Below are 20123 nucleotides of genomic sequence, written 5' to 3'. Positions count from 1 at the left end.
CAGGAAGGGAAAGAAATAAGAAGCACCAATTTTTCATTGTGGTACTTCAGTTGTTCAATGATTGCTTTCTCATATGTGCCTTGACCGGGGTGCCGCAGCCAAGCCAGTGACCCCTTGCTCAAGCCAGCGACCTTGGGCTTCAGGCCAGCAACGTTTGGGCTCAAACCAGAAACCATGGAGTCATGTCTATGACCCCACGCTCAAGGCAGTGACCCTATGCTCAAGTTAATGAGCCTGTGCTCCAGCCAGAGACCTCAGGGTTTCGAACCTGGGCCCTCCGTGTCCCAGCCCGACGCTCTATCCACTGCGCCACCACCTGGTCAGGCTCACTCTGTTTCCTTACGTAATTGTGCTTCCTGAACAATGCTGAATAGTATGGACAGAGGTTAACCTGTGTTGTGACTCAGTGTAATGGGCATATTTCTAGAAACAAATTAGCTCTGTACACTTCTTTTTTTATTCTAAGTCCCTAAAATAAATAGGGGGTACATGTTAACTTTATGATTATAATGCCATGTTCCTCACATTTACTTTCTGAATTTAGTTTACAAAAACTTTTACTAATATCAAACCTGTACATACTAAGAAAAATTTAGAATGTTCACAAAATGGAAATTGCTCTTAGGAGTGGCCTTCACTGTGACTCTGTGTTTAGACCTCATGATGACAGAAGCTACTTGTAATGCCACTGTCAAAGGCCAGCACATGGAAAGAGTTGGGATATCCACTCCTGTGTCCTCGCCAAAGCCTTTGGCAGCAGCTCCGGGAGGGCTGCGCTGACTGGGTACAGCTTTGGAGATCGAGGCCCAGAAGTTACCACGAGAGTTCCAACATCTCGTTCCAGTGCTGCGTCCCTGGCTGCTGGTCCGGACTGGTACTGTCTCCCAGGCCGTGGGCAAGCCATGAATTAGATACAAGACAATCTGGTCGGGGATTCAGCTTACTGGAAAAGAAGGGTCACCATTCCATAATAATTTTGTTTCAACACCAGACTGCTCTGTGGAATGCTAAGGGCATCTTACCTAGCCAGAAATCCCTCCCATCAGTGGTCTGAAAGTACAGCAACTGTACTGTACTTAGAAGTTCATGTCCCAAGGCAGCTCATCACTGGAGATTATTTGCACAGTTGGCTTCACTTGGAACTGACAAAAGAGGAATTTTAATGAGTTTAACAGGGAAAGGACAGCCATGCAAGATTTTTATTTTCCACATGGGTTTTTAAAAATCTGGCTTGATTTCAGCAGATTTCTTCATTGAGCCTACGGAAACAAATAAAACACTAGCACACCATCAAACTCTTCAGGGAAAATGTATTTCACGTTAAAGACAATGCACACATCATGCAAATGTGGCATCACCACAGTCACAATGATGCTGTGACGTACAACAGATCACAACAAAACAGACCTTTAGCAAAATGAAGCTGCAAGAAAGATGGCGAGACATTCTTCTTGAAAGTCAGACCATGCTATCATTTTCTATGTGCTTGTCATAAAAGGGAGTTTCCCCCAGAGTCATCAAGATCAATGGCACTGCAGTAGTGGAGGTATATATTTTATTTAGTATATACACAGACACAAACATACACAGCTTCCAGAACTAATAAACTCTTAAACTGTAGCTGGTTTTGAAAGCACAGAAACAAGATAACGTTGACATTGCTTTACATTTCCTGGTTGCAAGCCTCAGTCAGAACGATGGATCTTTCCAAACTCTTATTGTGCAAGTCAAAAAAAAAAAGTTTCGAAGAAGAAAAGGTCATTTCAATCTAAAAGTCGCATTTCACCACAAGAAATGAAATTAAGAAAACACATTATACAGCAGAAAACGTGAGGAGTATACATTCTAGTGTCAGCTGTCTACTGTTCAGAAGCTTTATGTTTAAGTCCGTTACGGTGACATACTGAGACCTGTTTAGGGCCCCCTTGTTTCAGCACACTATCATTTTCATTTGTGTCTGGTTTTATTAGAGTTGAGTAAACACAGGAGCAAACAAACAAAAGCCCCAATAGCAACAACGTGAAAACCAACCGCCAGTGCATGAGATGCGTGATTCATTCAGTCCAAAAGCTACTCAGTGGTTTGGAGTGACCAGAACTTGGAGATTTTAGGGTGCAACATGAAAAGGTCCTTGCTAGATTCAGCTGCTCATGTCTATAGGAATATCCATAAGCAAACAAATCATTCCACAGTTTAATGGCTTCCTTATTCAACCAGAGTTATTCTGTTAGCCCCCCTACCCCCAGAGTAATGTGGTGCAATGGATTTTTGCAGGTGACTAAGCTTAATAATTAAACAACGGCTTCTTGAGAGTAACTTCCAACAAAGAAACCCCAGGGGGGGGGAAACCCTCTGAATTTCCCCCTCTAAACATAGATGGGGAGACACACAGCCAAAGTTCACTCTATGTTTAAGTAGAGTCTGGATAAATGTCTAGAATATTTCTAGGAAACGACATCTAAATGTTCATGTGCTCCAACTCTGGGAATAGGAACGGTTACAGGGTGAACTTCCCAGCTGGAATGATCACTACGATACTAGAGTAAGCAGTACAGGAAGCACTTGGTCAGCAGCCACAGCTCACACATAGAACCATAACATGAAACGCCGCTAAAGCCAGCTTCGCAAAGTTTCTACCAGGAGTGGCCAGTGTTTAACATACTAACTAGGATAACAATTACACGTCAATCTAATCATTTGGAATCCGGTGGTTGAGGACGACAGAAGCTTCTTCCAAGGGCCTGCAGCTTGGATTGGACTGCCAGCAGCTTCAAGGCTTCTTGAAACACCACCTGTGTCAATTCATAAGCAAACTCTGGTGAGCGCCCCGGAGAGACAGTGCCCTGCAATCTGGAGCGTCTACTCCCCTCACTGAAATGCTCACGCACTATGGGACTTTCTGCCTCTCGGCTCACACAGTACCTCTCAACAGAAGTGCTATAGCATTTTATGTAGGACTGCTCTTTTAGGTGGGCCAAGTAATCTGTGTGTGGAGTGTCCTAAAACCTGCAGGATGACTAAGTCCCAAGCTTCGCTTTCCATATGCCAGTGCTGCCACCAGGCACTGTGACCACAAAAGCCCCCAACACAGTTCCAAATACCCCCCAACCCTGCAGGGGTGGCACCGCCTCTGGTTGAGAAGAATTTGAGAACTAGACTCTGAGACAAATGAAAATATATATAGGTGTTATGAACGCAGTTATTTAGCCAGGACATGTTTTCTTTCCTTTTCTTTTTTTCCTTTTTGGACAGGAACTTTGCACTTCTTTTAATTAAAGATAGAGGAAATGGATTCGAGGAGCCTAAGTTTTGTGGATTTTCTGGTCCTTACTGGATAGTGAGGTCAGTGAACTGAAGGGTTCAAGGTATGGTAACAAAAGGAAACTTTTCCTCAACATTAAGCCACAGGTCAGGGAAACGGCATGCTCAGGTGAATGACTTGGGCTTTTGAAGTGTGCAAGGAAGCCGTGCTTCTTCCAGACCGGGGGTATTGTTTAGTCTACAAACCACCTGTCACGCGTCCCGCTCACACATGCAAGGACCACAGGTGCTCTGCTGAGAGCCGAGAGAAGCGGCCTCTGAAACGTGCCGTCTACCACCCACAGCTGAGGTCAGGGGAAAATAAGGATACGACACACCGCGACCTCAGCCGTGTGGCCTCCCCAAAGGGTTCCTCATTGAGAAAGAAAAAGATGGGCCAAACCATGTCAGGCATCTAAGTTCTGTTATAGGAGTAGACTACCATAAACAAACAAACAGTGACCAAGAGAAGGCTGTGATTATACAAAGGCCTGAAAAGAGTCTAAGGTGAGAGGAAAATTGACATTATTAAGTTATTAAAAAAATGGATGATAAACTCTGTTTTCACCATTGAAAAACAAACAGGCCCCAAACCGAAGTAATCCAGTGTGAGGTGTGTAAAACTAAATGCACATCAATGCAGAGTGTTTACAACCCACAGATATAACTTACTCAAATGAGCAGGGCTTCTAGGACTTTGGCAAGAAAAAAAAGCCAAAGGTGGGGAACAAAACCTTTACGGCACAAACTTCAGTCCCCACTTAGCCCCTACTTCGCCAGGCATGCTCCAAGAACAAATGCTGGCTTTGGAAGACTCCAGAATGGGTCAACAGAACCGGAAATGCATTGGTTCCAACACTCACCCATGTATACAAACAACTCTGGATAGAATGTGAGATGTCGCTGAGTAAAACTACGGGAAAAGTTCATTTTATTAGCACCACCTTGTACCACACAGAGCAGGGGTAGTCAACCTTTTTATACCTACCGCCCACTTTTGTATCTCTGTTAGTAGTAACATTTTCTAACTGCCCACCAGTTCCACAGTAATGGTGATTTATAAAGTAGGGAAGTAACTTTACTTTATAAAATTTATAAAGCAGAGTTACAGCAAGTTAAAGCATATCATAATAATTACTTACCAAGTACTTTATGTTGGATTTTCGCTAAGTTTGGCAGAATAAATCTTTATAAAACAACTTACTATAGTTAAATCTATCTTTTTATTCATACTTTGGTTGCTCCGCTACCGCCCACCATGAAAGCTGGAACGCCCACTAGTGGGCGGTAGGGACCAGGCTGACTACCACTGACATAGAGCATTCTCTCTTTGTTTCTAAATAAAGTGCTATTCAGGACAGGGCGTGGGTCAAACTTTTAGCCAGCACTTCTCATCTCACACACCCCATAAGCTGGGCTGGGCATGGTGGGTATGGTACTAGAGGCTCCCAAATGAAGGATTCACTTGAAATTCTTGAATTTCCTCCTGGAAATTCACATTTCCATTCTTGTGTGTGCTCCTGTATATACTACATATTCATATTCATGTTTCATTTTTCAGGTAAAACTGACCATCCCGGGGGCTGAAAGATGTTTATCCTATCTTCCGGATTTTGACTTCCCCAGAGTTACGAATTTCAACTATCATTAAAAGACTGAACCTTTCGACTTTTACATTGAGTGGAAAATTGGACTAGAACTCACTGGTCACAAATGCATATACCTTCAGACCAGGTCGTGAACAGAGGGAAAGGGGGGAACTGAGTTCTTCGTGTTAAGACACTATTCTAGATTAAAAACACAGGCAGGTGAGCTGGGGTTTCTGAAGCAGATGCTCACTGGGATTCTTTCTAACTTGAAGCCAAGCCTTCCTGGACCTCCTCCTGGGAGACCAGGTACCTTCTGTCCCCCTCTTCCTCCTTTTTGTCTAAACCTATTCGTGGGAAAGGACCCGATAAACTCATTTACTGAAGACACCCTCAACCAGTGAGACCAATACTGTGAGAAATGTGCATTTTTACAGGTTCGTCTTAAGCCAAAACCAGGAAGCTGGACCGTGGGATTCGGCATAAGTGGTGAGGCCAGAGCAGGGAGCCTTGGCCACGCTCCAGAAGCCATGCCGCATGTGGCTGCGTGCCCAGCCCTGGGAGCCGAGGGACTGCCTATAAGGACCGTCTCTACAGGCTCACTAGTGCTTTGATCATCAGCATTTCTCCTGGGAATCTCGGCCTCAGGGAGGTCTCGCTAAGGCAGGCCCAGGGGAGCCATCCCCGGGAGCCAGGCCTGGGAGCCAGGCCTGGGAGCCAGGCCCTCCTTTTGAATGGGAATTCATTTCCTGCAGCCGTCCATACCCAGACATTGGCTGCAGTTAAGCAGTGTCTTTGATGCCATCCACAGGACTTCCTGAAGAGCTGTGCTCCTCAGGTGGGATTCTTGATAAATGAGCCGCCTGGTACCTTCTCAGAAAACAGATAGGGAAGTAGATAAACCCCTTCCTGAGTGCCCTGCCCTGTTCCTCTGCATTCCACAGGTCCAGGTCACTGTCTTGGACTAAGGACAGCTCTTCTGAGCCATTACTGGAGGAGCCACAGAAAGGTGGGAGGAGGAAGGGGGACTCTGCCACCTCCCAAGAAGTGGGGAATAATAATAATAATAATAATAAAAGACTGTACCTTTCGTTAAAGAGATGCTGTATTTGTCAACAGAAGGTGTTCAGAGTGGTTTCTTGGCTGGGACTGTTAAATCCTTCGATCAGGTTTTTGTTACAGTCGTCCAGGCTGAGATTTTCACTGGGCCTCTTGGGGAACATGGGGGGGCCGGTGAAATCTAAGAGATCTTGCAGAGCTCGGGCATTGCCAGTTCCGTTTGGGTCCAGAGACATCCCGGGAATCATTTCACTCACTGGTGAAAATTCTGGGATGGAGATAAGCTCTTCTTTGAAAACAGGACTGGGGGTGGGATGTGGAGAGAGGAGGGGAGAAGGAGAAGAAGGAGAGGGAGAGGGAGAAGAGGGAGAGGGAGAGGGAGAAGAGGGAGAGAGACAGACAGATAGAACTATTAATTCTGATATTTTGTTATACTACTCTTCTTTTCTAGAGAAGAAGAATTTAGAGCCAGAGCTTGTGTGTAACACATTGTAAGAAATATGCCAGTTAGTTCCGATCTGAGATGCTGCCAGACACAAGGCCCCTGTGGATGAGAACAGGGAAGGGCAGCGAGCAGGGCCGCGAACGCCAAACTCACCCTGTCCACAGGAAGGAGGAAAGTAAGAGGTAGGCACCAGCAGAGAAGCCAAGCACCTCCTAACCCTTCGAGGAGGGAAACCCAGACAGAACACAAATGCTGGAAGTTCTGAGCAAGCTGAGGAAGGGCCCTAACTGGCTCCGGGGCTTGTCCCTCCCTGGCCTCAGGCTCCTCTGCTGCAAAATGGGACAAACAATTGTTTCTCCCTCCCAGGGACCTGCGAGGAGTGGGACTGCTCCCGCTGGGGACGCGCTCCTGTGGAGCCTCCTGGTGTAGGTGCTCAGTTAAGGCTGGGGCCATCGTCAACTAGGACCCCACCATCCACCCTGTCACCATCACTGTCACCGTCACTGGCCGAGCGAATCTCTCCCACCGCTCCCTCTCTAAAGCGAGGCTTCCAGTCCACCCCGCTGACTTGCCCGGCTCCTGCCAGCGGCTCAGCTCTCTCTCTCTTCTTCCTAGAAATGTGGCAACCACTGGCCTAGCTCAGGTGAGTGGTGGGCAGCGATTCGAGGGCCTGTCATCCGGACTCCTACCAGCCGGAGTAGGGCTGCTGTCAGGTTCGTTTGTTCTTTTTTCCCCCAATAAGCTTGTAGGAAAAGAATCTAGAAAACCCCACTGACCTGGAGAAGCTCAGAGGACCCGTCCCCTCACACTGACCAGCAACTGACTTAACTAACTCTGCTTCTGGTACTTAGAGCTTGGGCAAAATGCCCCATTAGCAGAAACACCCCCCCACCTCCATCCCCTGGGACTCAACAGCTGGTCAAAGCTTGGGGAGGAGAGAATGCCACAACCTTGGGCAAAACCTCCAGAAAGCACCTCTCTCCAAAGGCAGAGGTGGCCACCAGGAGAAGCCAGTGCACACATGAGACCCCTTCACTTTCTTTCTTTTTTTTTTTTTTTTGTTTGTATTTTTCTGAAGCTGGAAACTGGGAGAGACAGTCAGACAGACTCCCGCATGCGCCCGACCGGGGTCCACCCGGCACGCCCACCAGGGGTGACGCTCTGCCCACCAGGGGGCGATGCTCTGCCCCTCCGGGGCGTCGCTCTGCCGCGACCAGAGCCACTCTAGCACCTGGGGCAGAGGCCAAGGAGCCACCCCCAGTGCCCGGGCCATCCTTGCTCCAATGGAGCCTTGGCTGCAGGAGGGAAAGAGAGAGACAGAGAGGAAGGAGGGGGGGTGGAGAAGCAAATGGGCGCTTCTCCTGTGTGCCCTGGCCGGGAATCGAACCCGGGTCCCCCACACGCCAGGCCAACGCTCTACCACTGAGCCAACCGGCCAGGGTCCTTCACTTTCTTGAAGCATGGCAGGTGCCAGGCCTTGTCCCCTTCCTTCACCCAGACACATAAAGCATAAGCTACCTCAGCACTGGGGTTGGGGGCGGTTGGCAAGAAGGCTCTGAGAACATTTAAGGTGTCAGCCATTGTCGCCTGGGGCAGAGTGGTGCCAGGTAGAGGACACCTGTCATGATGGCGGATGTAGTAGCCAGTGGTGGCACAGGGAGATAGATGGTGACAAGGGCTAAGGAGTCCCTGCTATCAATCTACGCGGACTTGCTCTTCTCGTGACGGGGCTGCTGGATCCTGGGCTTTCACATATCCGGCCAAGGCCAGGGCGCGTGAGCTGGGGTCAGTCGTAGTCAGTCCTCAGGAAGACCCTTGGCCCCTTGCTCGGCCCCCAGACCAAGCTGAGAACTCACAGCCCAGCAGAGCAGGAGGGCCTCTGGCAGAGCTTTTGCACAACACTGCCGGTCCCTCCCGACTCGGAGAGCTGCCCCCACTCCAAGGGTCCTGCCCGGGGCTCTCCGTCCCAGTGCCTCTGCCACAGCCCCACGCGAGCTGAGGTCTCCTTTCATCTGGGATTTGCCCGGTGATGTCATCCACAAACATGCCAATTTAAGAATTCCTTGCTTTTAGAATCTGAAAGCAAATTTGTTCCTTTACCGAGTCTCCAATGACAGCTCTCCTTAAACATGAGACAATGGACACAGTGGGCCTTGCCGAACCGGCCCTATGTCTGCAGGAGCAACCATCCCCCAGCTACAGAGACTGGCGGCTAAGCATTCCGAGCTGCCACCCTTTTTCTGGACAGCTGCCTTCAGCTGAGGGAGCCCCACGCCCACAGGCGTCATACCTGTGTCCCTGCCCCCAGTGGCCCCAGCCAATGGCTGACGGTACAGCTCAAGGCCGCCTCCCTCATCTCATTCAGACCTTTCTCTGGTGGAAACTCATCTCCCAGGGCTGCCACGACACCAGCTGGGACAGCATCCTCGCCTAGTGACTTCCTCTGCCACATCTTGTTCCTCCACTTTCTCCTGAGATGATAAATTCCGGGCCCTAGACCCCCTGACCCCGGCTCCGCTTCTAAGGGGCCTGACCCAAGACACAAATATACCACTGAGAGCTTTCCTGACCAGCAACCGAGCCCACCCGAGATGATCTGGGTGTGCAAAAAATGCAGATATCGAGTACGAGGCGGGGAGGTGTCCGGAGAAGAGATGAGGCTCAAATGCAAAAGAAAGGGACTTACCTCACATCCATAGACTGCACTTCTTCAGCCGACTCGTCCATGCTCGGCTTCCCCTCCAGGGCATCCAGATGAACAAGTGCCCCAACTGGTTTAAGCCCATCAGAGAAGACGTCCCGGGGGAGAGGTGCTGGGGCACCCTTAAAGTCCTGGGAGGTGCTCAATCCATTGGTTTCTGATGGAGAACACAGAGTCCTTCCGTTAATCAGAAAATATCCGAGACCATGGAGCCACAAAGGGCAGTTCATTTAGTCCTCTGCTTGACCAATAATGCGACACCTTTTGCAAAAAGAATCCCAGGTAATCACTTTCACCCAGGGGAAGAGAAGACAAACGGTATTAGCAGTGTCTGTGCAGCAGGGCTCACGACCCAGCCAGGAGACTCGGGGTCATGCACTGGACCGTCCCCGGGCTCGGACAGCACGCTCTTGAGCCACAAGGCAAAGGAGAAATGTGCAGTGACTCTAAGAGGGATACGCCTTTTCTGACTCTGGCTGCCATGAAATATCTACACCTGAGGGGTTTTCAGTGCAGCTGGTAGAAAAGGGCTGGACTGCCCCGACGTGCAGAAGGCAGGAGAAACTGCCACGGACAGCAGTTGTGCGTGTGTGCGTGCATGCGTGTGTAACAGAGAAAGAGAAAGATAGAGGAACAGACAGGGACAGACAGGAAGGGAGAGAGATGAGAAGCATCAATTCTTCATCGCAGCTCCTTAGTTGTTCACTGATTGCTTTCTCATATGTACCTTGATAGGGGGACTCCAACAGACCGAGTGACCCCTGCTGAGCCAGCAACCTTGGGCTGAAGCTGGTGAGCCTTGCTCAAACCAGCTGAGCCCTCGCTCAAGCTGGCGACCTCAGGGTTTCGAACCTGGGTCCTCCGCATCCCAGTCCGACGCTCTATTCACTGCGCCACCGCCTGGTCAGGCAGCAGTCAGTTCTTAATACAACCTGCCTGGCAGGTAAGCTCCCTGGAAAGCAGCACGCCCCCACACGGCGCCTCCTGTACTGTGATGATCAGTCACTGAGGAGCCCACCGATTTCCAAATGGCCCTGGCACACTGCTGCTGGAGACCAAGACCACCAGGGAATGGGAAGTACCCCCCCAGCAATGACACACGCAGCGGCACGGTGCTGGTGCCCTGCAGGAAGTGCCCTCACCTGCTGGAAGAAGGAACACAAGAACCAGACCTCACCCTCACCTGTTTTGTTCGGGACGGCAGCTTTCGTCTTATTGTCCATGCACACAGCGGGCTGAAGCTCCATTTTCAAGTCTTCTTTCTGGAAACAGATAGAGGGAAGACTGCCATTACACAGACAAACAAATGCTTTGGAAAAGTATCAGAGGCTGCCTGGAAGCATGCCGGGCCATCTGCCTGCTCCATGGCAAGGCTTCGAGTCTTCTGAGCTTATTAGCAAGCAGCTGTTTCCCTTATTAATATGGCACCGTTCTCTTTTCTATTCATGGCTACTGTGTCTCTCCCTGCATCCTTACCCCCATTTCTCTGAGAAAAGTTTTATTTACACCTAGTCTCCGAAACTGCTCTCTCAGACTCCTCTTTCCGGGCACCTGCAGCCTCTTCGATGTAGCCAGGAGCAGAGCAGGAGGAGTCCGTTTTGGCTCTTCCCAAAATGGACAGAGCCACGAGCCCATGGACCTATCCTGCCACTCAGCTCGTGAACTATCAGCATGGTGCTCTGGGCGCCTACCTTCACTTCTGGGGACACGTCGCTCTTCCTTGTTCTCTTCATGATTTCATCTATTCTCTGGAAACCAAAAAGGACCAGTAAGAGGGATACGAGACCGAAAGCATATTAACAGTAGTTGGGGCTATATGCAATGTCAGACTTTTTAGAACACTCGTAAGACAGAAAGTCAGCAGAGGATAATGAGCGTAGAAAGATTTTCCAGTGGTTTTGCAGATGTACACCTTTGCCCTATGAACAAGGTCAAATATTTGAAAAGTGAACTAGGAAGTATCTAGAATCAACATTTCATTGATATCCTGTTTCTCCTTCCTCTCCTTGGGCTACCTAAAAATCAATACATTACCCTCTGCCTTTCAACAGGACCACCCTGGAGAAAGTGGGGCTGAGCTTCAGGTTGGGGGAAGGCAATAGATCGGTCTCCAGGTTCCCAGGGCTGCAACACAGAGCCGAGGCTGGACCGGGACACCATGAGAATGAGCTTTATAACCAGCCTCCTTAAACCCAACTTGATCCATAACTGCATTAAATGCAAATGGATCACACAGGTCTATTTGCATTTAAAGGCAAAGGCTGTCAAAATGGCTTAAAATAAGTCCTGACCACATGCTGTTTGGAAGAGACACACATATAAAAACACACATAGGTTCAAAGTAAAAGGACAGAAAAAGATTTACTACGCAAATGTTAATAATAAAAAGACTGCCTGCCGAGGTGCGAAGTGCGAAGTGGACTTTAAGACAAGCATTACTGGAGATAACATTTCTGGCAGCTCTCTATGGAGCACACCCACACCTTTCCACAGGGCGCCCCCCTCTGGTTCCCCCACAATCTCTCCTCCCTGTCAAGGCACTTCTCTCTCTCCCTTTCTCTCTCTCCTCTCCCTCTCTGTTCTCTAAGCTCCAAAGGCCCGTCTTCTGCTGTAACTTGTTTCCCAAGTCTATCTCTTCCACGGCTCACTTCTTCTGCTTCTGTGACTTTCTAAGTAAACTTTCTCTTATTAGTAAAAAGGGCATTTCTAACGATCAAGGTATCAATTCAACCGGAAAATTAAGTAATTTGAAATTATATTCACCTAACAGCAGAGCCTCAAAGCACATAAAACAAAAGCTGATAGAACTGGAAGGAGGAATGGGCAAGCTCATAATCACAGATGGAGCTCTGAACACTCCTCTATCAGTAACTGACAGAACAAGGTGACAGAAAACTCATAAAGGCATAGAAGATTTGAACAGCACTGTCAATGAACCGGACCTAATGGGACAACTCTCAGACCATTCTACCCAACACCTTAAAGAACTGATTGTTTCCTGTTCCCGTCTTGCCCTCAGTCCTCCCAGCCCCCGGTCCTTACCTTCTTCCTCTCCTGGCGCTCCTGTTCAATCTGTAGCATGATCTGTTCTCTTTCTAGACGCATCTGTTTAGCTGCTTCCTGGGCCTTTGCTTCTGCTGCTTCCTTCTAACAGAGACAGGCAAACCAAGGCATAAGCTTTACTATCCTAAGAAAACATTAGAGTCATTGTCTGGTGTTTGCACTTGTTCCTTGACCTCATCGTCTACCCAGTGGGGGCTTTGTGAACAGTCCATGTGGATTTACACAGCTGGCTCTACCACACGGCCCACAAGGCTGGGCCTCCCTCGTCTACCTCTGGCCCACCACACAAACCAAGTGCAGACAGTTCCCACACGTAGCCAAGGTCTTTCTGCATCTGATGGCAGCCTCTGGCCGTGAAATGTTTATGTGGCCAGGAGTTCCTGGAAGTTAATTCCCCAAGGATTGACCTTCAACCATGATGGGCAGGAATTAGTAGATAAATACCCCAGTTTCCTCGCCCCGTCAGAGGGACAATTCTAAGGCATGTCTATAGTTCCTTAGTCCCAAAGGCAGCGAGTTCCAGTCACCCATGGTAACGCACTCATCAGTGCGCTGACTTTGGCTTTCTTCTCACTCCCTATCGGCGTTCTGGGGTCCTCTCCTGAACCAACCACTGGCTCCCACACTCTCATCCAGGGTCTGTCTTTGGGGGAACCCAAACCGACACACAGCAAACATTACTAACTTCCCTTTTATTGCCCAAAGTAACTCATATTTAATGATAATCAGCCCAGCTGGTTTAAGAAAACACTTCAAGTAAATATTATGAGTCATTCAACTTGAACTAATTTTACCCAATATTAACTAACACCCTTAAGGAAAGACTATATGAAGACCCATACAGTACCTGCTTTTCAATCATGGCTTTTTCTTGCTTTTCTTTTTCTTGCTTTTCCTTTTCTTGCTCTTCCTTCAACAACAGCTCCTCCTTGGCCTTCCTCTTGGCCTCCTCTTCCTCCAGTCTCCTCTTTTCCTCTTCCTGCAGCTTCTTTTCTTCTTCCTGCTTCCGGGCTTCCTCTTCCAGGCGAAGTCTCTCCTCCTCTGCCTTTCTTTCCAATTCCTCTCTCTCCAGCCTTTTGGGAACACAACTGTTGTCAGAAGGACGTGCCCAAAAGGCAAACTGCCAGAGAACCACGTGCCGACAGACAGGAGAGTGTAATGCAGCGCATGGCACAGTTACAGACACGTGGCCTTGAATTAGTATCCACTTAAGAAAATGACTCATCCTTCCGGGAAAGCCGCTCCAGCCCACATACTTACAATACATACCTGTACGTGTATAGATTAACCAGGGTTGACTTTCAATCTTGTTATACAAGGAGTACTGATGTATTGATTTGAGAACATACTGTAACGAAGACACAGATGTCCCCCAGTACACACAACCACAGCCCCATCATTCTTATTTAATGACAATTCTTTAAAAACTAAGCAAAATTAATAAAAGCAACTAAAGCTAGGAACAAGTTAAGTGTCTCAAAGGCCACAACTGTGCCGGTCAGCAATTTGAGAGCAGTTGACTATGAGCTCAGAAAGTTCACTTTGGTTTTGAATTGGGATATGCCTTCTGAGGCAGCAAACGGAAGAAATGCTCAAGAGAATCTGACATTTAATGCAGAAATTAAAATATCTCTTTTCCATTTATTTTGGAAATCTTTAAAAAATCTGTTTTAGTTTTTAATCTGTGCCATATAAAATTAAATACCATTTGGACATTTTTCATCCAAAGATGAATAGTTGGTGATATGATGATGATAAAGAGCTCTAAGCAGCGAGGGAAAATTCTGTAAGATTGAAGAGCTTGTTTTTACATTTCTAATGTTCTCCTTGCTCTCGTGTGCGCCTCTTTCCTTATCTATGAAAAAATGTGAGTGATCGTACTCACCTTGCAAGGTGCTTCTGATGGCAATGTGACCTCTGGGTAAGACTGAATGCATTCTGATTGTGCCACTCACCGTGTGACCGTTCCTTGGAAAGTGACTGAACATTTCTGATGCCCATTAAAAAAACCGGAACAGAGAGATGACGTCAGAGTAATGGCGGAGTAGGAAGCGATACCGATAAATCTCCCCCAAAACTCAACAAGATCTTCAACCAGAAACAGAAAAACCTATACTTGGAGCTTCCAGATTCTTCGCAATACAACCAAAGGTATGATTGAGTGAAAAATTGGCTAAATATATAACCAAACCCCGAAGGAAATAGGGAGTAAGAAATGCTCCGCCTTCCTCACTAACCTAAACAGGGCGGCTTTTTCTGGTAACTGTGAATTTAGAAACTGAGGCGGGCAAAGGGGGTGAATAGATCCAGGCCGCCGCAGCAAAAACGGCCGAACCAGGCTGTGGCTCAGAGATCCAAGCCGAGGAAAATCTGATCCTGTGGCAACCCGGGCAATACAAGCTAACACTCGCGCCAAACCCAAACAAAGAAAGACAAGCGGAGCGGCCATTTTACCCGGTCTCCTGGTCGGTGCGCAGTTAGTGGAAGAGAGATTTCTTCCTAAGCCGCGGAAGTGGGTGCCCGTGTTGCCCCACGGAGAGGCAGGGTCAGAGGCCTTTCTGTGGGCTGAGGGCAGAGTCTCTGGGCAGCCCCAGCGCCCTGGGAAAGTCACGAACGGGAGGGAGTGAGAACTAATCCCAACGGTGGAGATTTTCCGTGCTGGAGGCTGTTTCACTCAGAGGGAACCGCGGCCGGCCTCATATCCTGGTTTGCGCGCGCAGATAAGGAGTGAGCGATTCCTCCGAGTGCCTCGGCAGTGCGCGCCCGTGTTATCGCACAGAGGGGCAGAGTCAGGGGCCTTTGTGTGGGCCAAAGCGGAATCTCGGGCCGCCCCAGCCCCTTGCAAAAGCCGCACACGGGGACGGAGCGAGACTCAATTCCAACGCTGCAACTTTTCCCTGCGGTTGGGGGTTTCACTCAGAGCGTGAGACTGCTGGCCGGATATCCTGGTTGCAGACAGTGAGTGAGAGTTTCCTCCAAGCGCCCCGGAAGTGGGCGCCCGCTTGTGTTACCGGATAGAGTGGCAGAGCCAGAGGTCTTCGAGTGGGCAGAAAGCCCGCCTGATTATGCTAGCAGCTCTGACTGACTGAGCCTTACCCAGAGCCCTGTGCTGAGCGGAAATAGAGTGGGGAGTTGCTAGCAATTTGAGCCTCTTACTATCCAGGCAGAGGCAGCAGCAACCCCATACCTGGACTATCAGGCTACTAATTGAGGAAGGAAAGACTAGGAGAAAGGCTCCAGGAACACGGACTCTCTCACTGTCGGAGCCTATAAATGCTAATGAGCCTCGACTCCCAACGAGAATAAAGCACAATACATGACATTGCCATAGAGACTTATCAACTGCAAACCTCTACCTGAGCGTGCCAAAGGGGAAGAACCCGGGGTACAGAGTCACCGACCAGGAAGAGGGAGAGAAAAGAAAAAGCAAGAAGATAACCTCTCAAAATCAAGAATAATCTGCAGACTTTATAACCTATCCCATTTTATTATATTTGTTCGTTTGTTTCTCTTATCTTCATTCTTGAGACTTTTTTTTCCTCCTCCAATTTGGCCGATTAACTCTCTACCGGTCTTACTCTCTCCTCTCCCTGAACTACACTACCCATAAGTGTTACATCTCCCATTATCATTTCTCTTCTCTTCCTTTCTCTCTATGAGGGTTGCACTCCAAAACCCTTAACTCTCTCTCTCTCTCTCTCTCTCCTTTCTTTTTTCTTCTTTTAGTGGTTCCCTCTTTTTTTCTCTCTCTCTCTTTCTTTTCTCCCTCTATATTAGTTTCTTCCTTTCTCCTTTACATCTCCTCTCATTCAAACCTCAATAACAAACAAATTATCTTATCTGGGACTCAAACCTATGTTTGTGGCATTTTGGGGGGTTTTTACTTCACCTTTTTAACTCACTAGCAGTGCTCCCATCCCTGGCTCTCCATATTATCTAGTTCTTGTTCCACTAAATACAATAGTAAGTTTTTAATTTGTCCCCCCATTTTTCCATTTTCCTCTTATTCCTCTCATCATAACTCTTAGAAAACCAACACCTAAAAGCAAATCATTTTATTCTTGACCCAAATTTTTTCCTTATTTGCTTTTTGTGGGTCCATACGCTCTTTTTTTTTTTCTTTTTTCTTTTTTTTTTTTTCCTTTTTTTTTTTTTTTCTTTCTCTCTTTTTTGCCCCTTTATTACTTTTCCCCAATTCAGGCCCTCCATCACAGGCATTGTTTGTTATAACTCACAGTCCACCACAAGATTTTCTCAAGAAAGAGGGGAGAGGAGAGGAGAGGAAAAAAAGAGGGGGGGAATAATTTCCTTTTTTAAAAAATTTTTATTTTATTTTATTTTTCTTTATTTCATTATTAATTTTTTTTTAAAAAAAAACAACTCTTTTCGATTTGTTATTTTTTTTAACTTTTTATTCTTTATTAAATCTCATTAATACTATCAACAAAACCACCCTCAGATGCCATTAAGGAAGAGAAAATCGAATATCATGGATACAAAAGAAAGAGAGGTAACACAGCTAGATGAGGAAAAATCTATGGAGAAAAAATTTAATATATTGGAAACCTTGGAGCTAAATGACAGAGAATTCAAGATAGAAATCCTAAAAATCCTCCGAGATATACAAGAAAACACAGAAAGGCAATATAGGGAGCTCAGAAAACAACTCCATGAACACAAAGAATATATGTCCAAGGAAATTGAAACTATAAAAACAAATCAAACAGAGATGAAAAACTCAATTCACGAGCTGAAAAACGAAGTAACAAGCTTAGCTAATAGAACAGGTCAGATAGAAGAGAGGATTAGTGAAATAGAAGACAAGCAACTTGAGGCACAACAGAGAGAAGAAGAAAGAGACTCAAAAATTAAAAAAAATGAGATAGCCCTACAAGAATTATCTGACTCCATCAAAAAGAATAACATAAGAATAATAGGTATATCAGAGGGAGAAGAGAGAGAAAATGGAATGGAGAACATACTTAAACAAATAATTGATGAGAACTTCCCAAGCCTGTGGAAAGAACTAAAGCCTCAAGTTCAAGAAGCAAACAGAACTCCAAGTTTTCTTAACCCCAACAAACCCACTCCAAGGCATATCATAATGAAATTGACACAAACCAACAGCAAAGAAAAAATTCTCAAGGCAGCCAGGGAAAAGAAGAATACAACATATAAAGGAAGGCCCATTAGATTATCATCAGATTTCTCAGCAGAAACTCTACAAGCTAGAAGAGAGTGGACCCCAATATTTAAAGTCCTGAAAGAGAGGAACTTTCAGCCACGAATACTATACCCATCAAAGCTATCCTTCAAATACGAAGGAGAAATAAAAACATTCACAGATACAGAAAAGATGAGGGAATTTATCATCAGAAAACCCCCACTCCAGGAATCACTAAAGGGGGTTCTCCAATCAGATACAAAGAACAAAAAAAAAACATAGCCACAAGTAAAAGCTCCAAGAAGAACACAATAAAACCAAATTTAAACTGTGACAACAACAAAAAGAAAGAGGGGGAGAAGACGGAGATTAACAGTAGCAAAGGACGATGGAGTGCAAAAGTACTCACAAAATAGTTCGCTACAATGAACAGGGTAGGGACCCTTTTCATTACTCAAAGGTAACCACCATTGAAAAAACCACCACAGAAGCACATGAGATAAAAAAGATAGCAACAGAGGAAAGATGTATGGAATACAACCAAATAAAAACAAAAGATAGAAAAACGAAAGAGAAGGATCAAACAAGACACAAAACTAACAGAAAGCAAGATATAAAATGGCAATAGGGAACTCACAAGTATCAATAATTACACTAATGTAAATGGATTAAACTCACCAATAAAAAGGCACAGAGTAGCAGAATGGATTAAAAAAGAAAATCCAACTGTATGCTGCCTACAGGAAACTCATCTAAGTAACAAGGATAAAAACAAATTCAAAGTGAAAGGCTGGAAAACAATACTCCAAGCAAATAACATCCAAAAAAAAGCAGGTGTAGCAATACTCATATCGGATAATGCTGACTACAAGACAGGAAAAGTACTTAGAGACAAAAATGGCCATTTCATAATGGCTAAGGGGACACTGAATCAAGAAGACATAACAATTCTTAATATATATGCACCAAACCAAGGAGCACCAAAATATATAAGACAGCTACTTATTGATCTTAAAACAAAAACTGACAAAAATACAATCATACTTGGAGACCTCAATACACCGCTGACGGCTCTAGATCGGTCATCCAAACAGAGAATCAACAAAGACATAGTGGCCTTAAACAAAACACTAGAGCACCTGGATATGATAGACATCTACAGGACATTTCATCCCAAAGTGACTGAGTATACATTTTTCTCCAGTGTACATGGATCATTCTCAAGAATTGACCATATGTTGGGCCACAAAAACAATATCAGCAAATTCAGAAAAATTGAAGTTGTACCAAGCATATTTTCTGATCATAAAGCCTTGAAACTAGAATTCAACTGCAAAAAAGAGGAAAAAAATCCCACAAAAATGTGGAAACTAAACAACATACTTTTAAAAAATGAATGGGTCAAAGAAGAAATAAGTGCAGAGATCAAAAGATATATATAGACTAATGAAAATGACAATACGACATATCAGAATCTATGGGATGCAGCAAAAGCAGTGATAAGAGGGAAGTTCATATCGCTTCAGGCATATATGAACAAACAAGAGAGAGCCCAAGTGAACCACTTAACTTCCCACCTTAAGGAACTAGAAAAAGAAGAACAAAGACAACCCAAAACAAGCCGAAGAAAGGAGATAATAAAAATCAGAGCAGAAATAAATGAATTAGAGAACAGAAAAACTATAGAAAAAATTAATAGAACAAGGAGCTGGTTCTTTGAAAAGATCAACAAAATTGACAAACCCTTGGCAAGACTTACCAAGGAAAAAAGAGAAAGAACTCATATAAACAAAATCCAAAATGAAAGAGGAGAAATCACCACGGACACCGTAGATATACAAAGAATTATTGTAGAATACTATGAAAAACTTTATGCCACTAAATTCAACAACCTAGAAGAAATGGATAAATTCCTAGAAAAATACAACCTTCCTAGACTGAGTCAAGAAGAAGCAGAAAGCCTAAACAGACCTATCAGTAGAGAAGAAATAGAAAAAACCATTAAAAACCTCCCCAAAAATAAAAGTCCAGGCCCTGACGGCTATACCAGCGAATTTTATCAAACATTCAAAGAAGACTTGGTTCCTATTCTACTCAAAGTCTTCCAAAAAATTGAAGAAGAAGCAATACTTCCAAACACATTTTATGAGGCCAACATAACCCTCATACCAAAACCAGGCAAGGATGGCACAAAAAAAGAAAACTACAGACCAATATCTCTAATGAATACAGATGCTAAAATACTAAACAAAATACTAGCAAATCGAATACAACAACATATTAAAAAAATAATACTTCATGATCAAGTAGGATTCATCCCAGAATCTCAAGGATGGTTCAACATACGTAAAACGGTTAATGTAATACACCATATCAACAAAACAAAGAACAAAAACCACATGATCTTATCAATAGACGCAGAAAAGGCTTTCGATAAAATACAACACAATTTTATGTTTAAGACTCTCAACAAAATGGGTATAGAAGGAAAATATCTCAACATGATAAAGGCCATATATGATAAACCATCAGCTAACATCATATTAAATGGCACTAAACTGAAGGCTTTCCCCCTTAAATCAGGAACAAGACAGGGTTGTCCACTCTCTCCACTCTTATTTAATGTGGTACTAGAGGTTCTAGCCAGAGCAATCAGACAAGACAAAGAAATAAAAGGCATCCATATCGGAAAAGAAGAAGTAAAGGTATCACTTTTTGCAGATGATATGATCCTATACATCGAAAACCCCAAAGAATCCACAAAAAGACTACTAGAAACAATAAGCCAATACAGTAAGGTCGCAG

The 20123-nt window shown here is 45.5% G+C and overlaps 1 protein-coding gene across 5 annotated transcripts in view; it reads right to left on the bottom strand.

The window, feature by feature from the left end:
* Positions 1-1320: 1320 nt before the first annotated feature.
* The window catches only part of MAP7D2 (MAP7 domain containing 2), a 134814-nt gene continuing 116011 nt past the window's right edge, over positions 1321-20123 (bottom strand). For all 5 annotated transcript variants that reach the window (XM_066250094.1, XM_066250095.1, XM_066250096.1 and 2 more), the window contains 7 exons: positions 13002-13227; positions 12134-12238; positions 10783-10839; positions 10275-10353; positions 9077-9248; positions 5973-6248; positions 1321-2792 (listed from right to left, as the gene is read on the bottom strand). In XM_066250094.1, coding sequence (XP_066106191.1) covers positions 5999-6248; positions 9077-9248; positions 10275-10353; positions 10783-10839; positions 12134-12238; positions 13002-13227 — 889 coding nt within the window. In that variant the 3' untranslated portion in view covers positions 1321-2792; positions 5973-5998. The remainder of the gene's footprint in view (positions 2793-5972; positions 6249-9076; positions 9249-10274; positions 10354-10782; positions 10840-12133; positions 12239-13001; positions 13228-20123) is intronic.

This window comes from Saccopteryx bilineata, chromosome X, assembly GCF_036850765.1.
Source record: "Saccopteryx bilineata isolate mSacBil1 chromosome X, mSacBil1_pri_phased_curated, whole genome shotgun sequence".
Taxonomy (NCBI): Eukaryota; Metazoa; Chordata; class Mammalia; order Chiroptera; family Emballonuridae; genus Saccopteryx; species Saccopteryx bilineata.
This window is presented reverse-complemented; position numbering and strand designations above follow the sequence as displayed.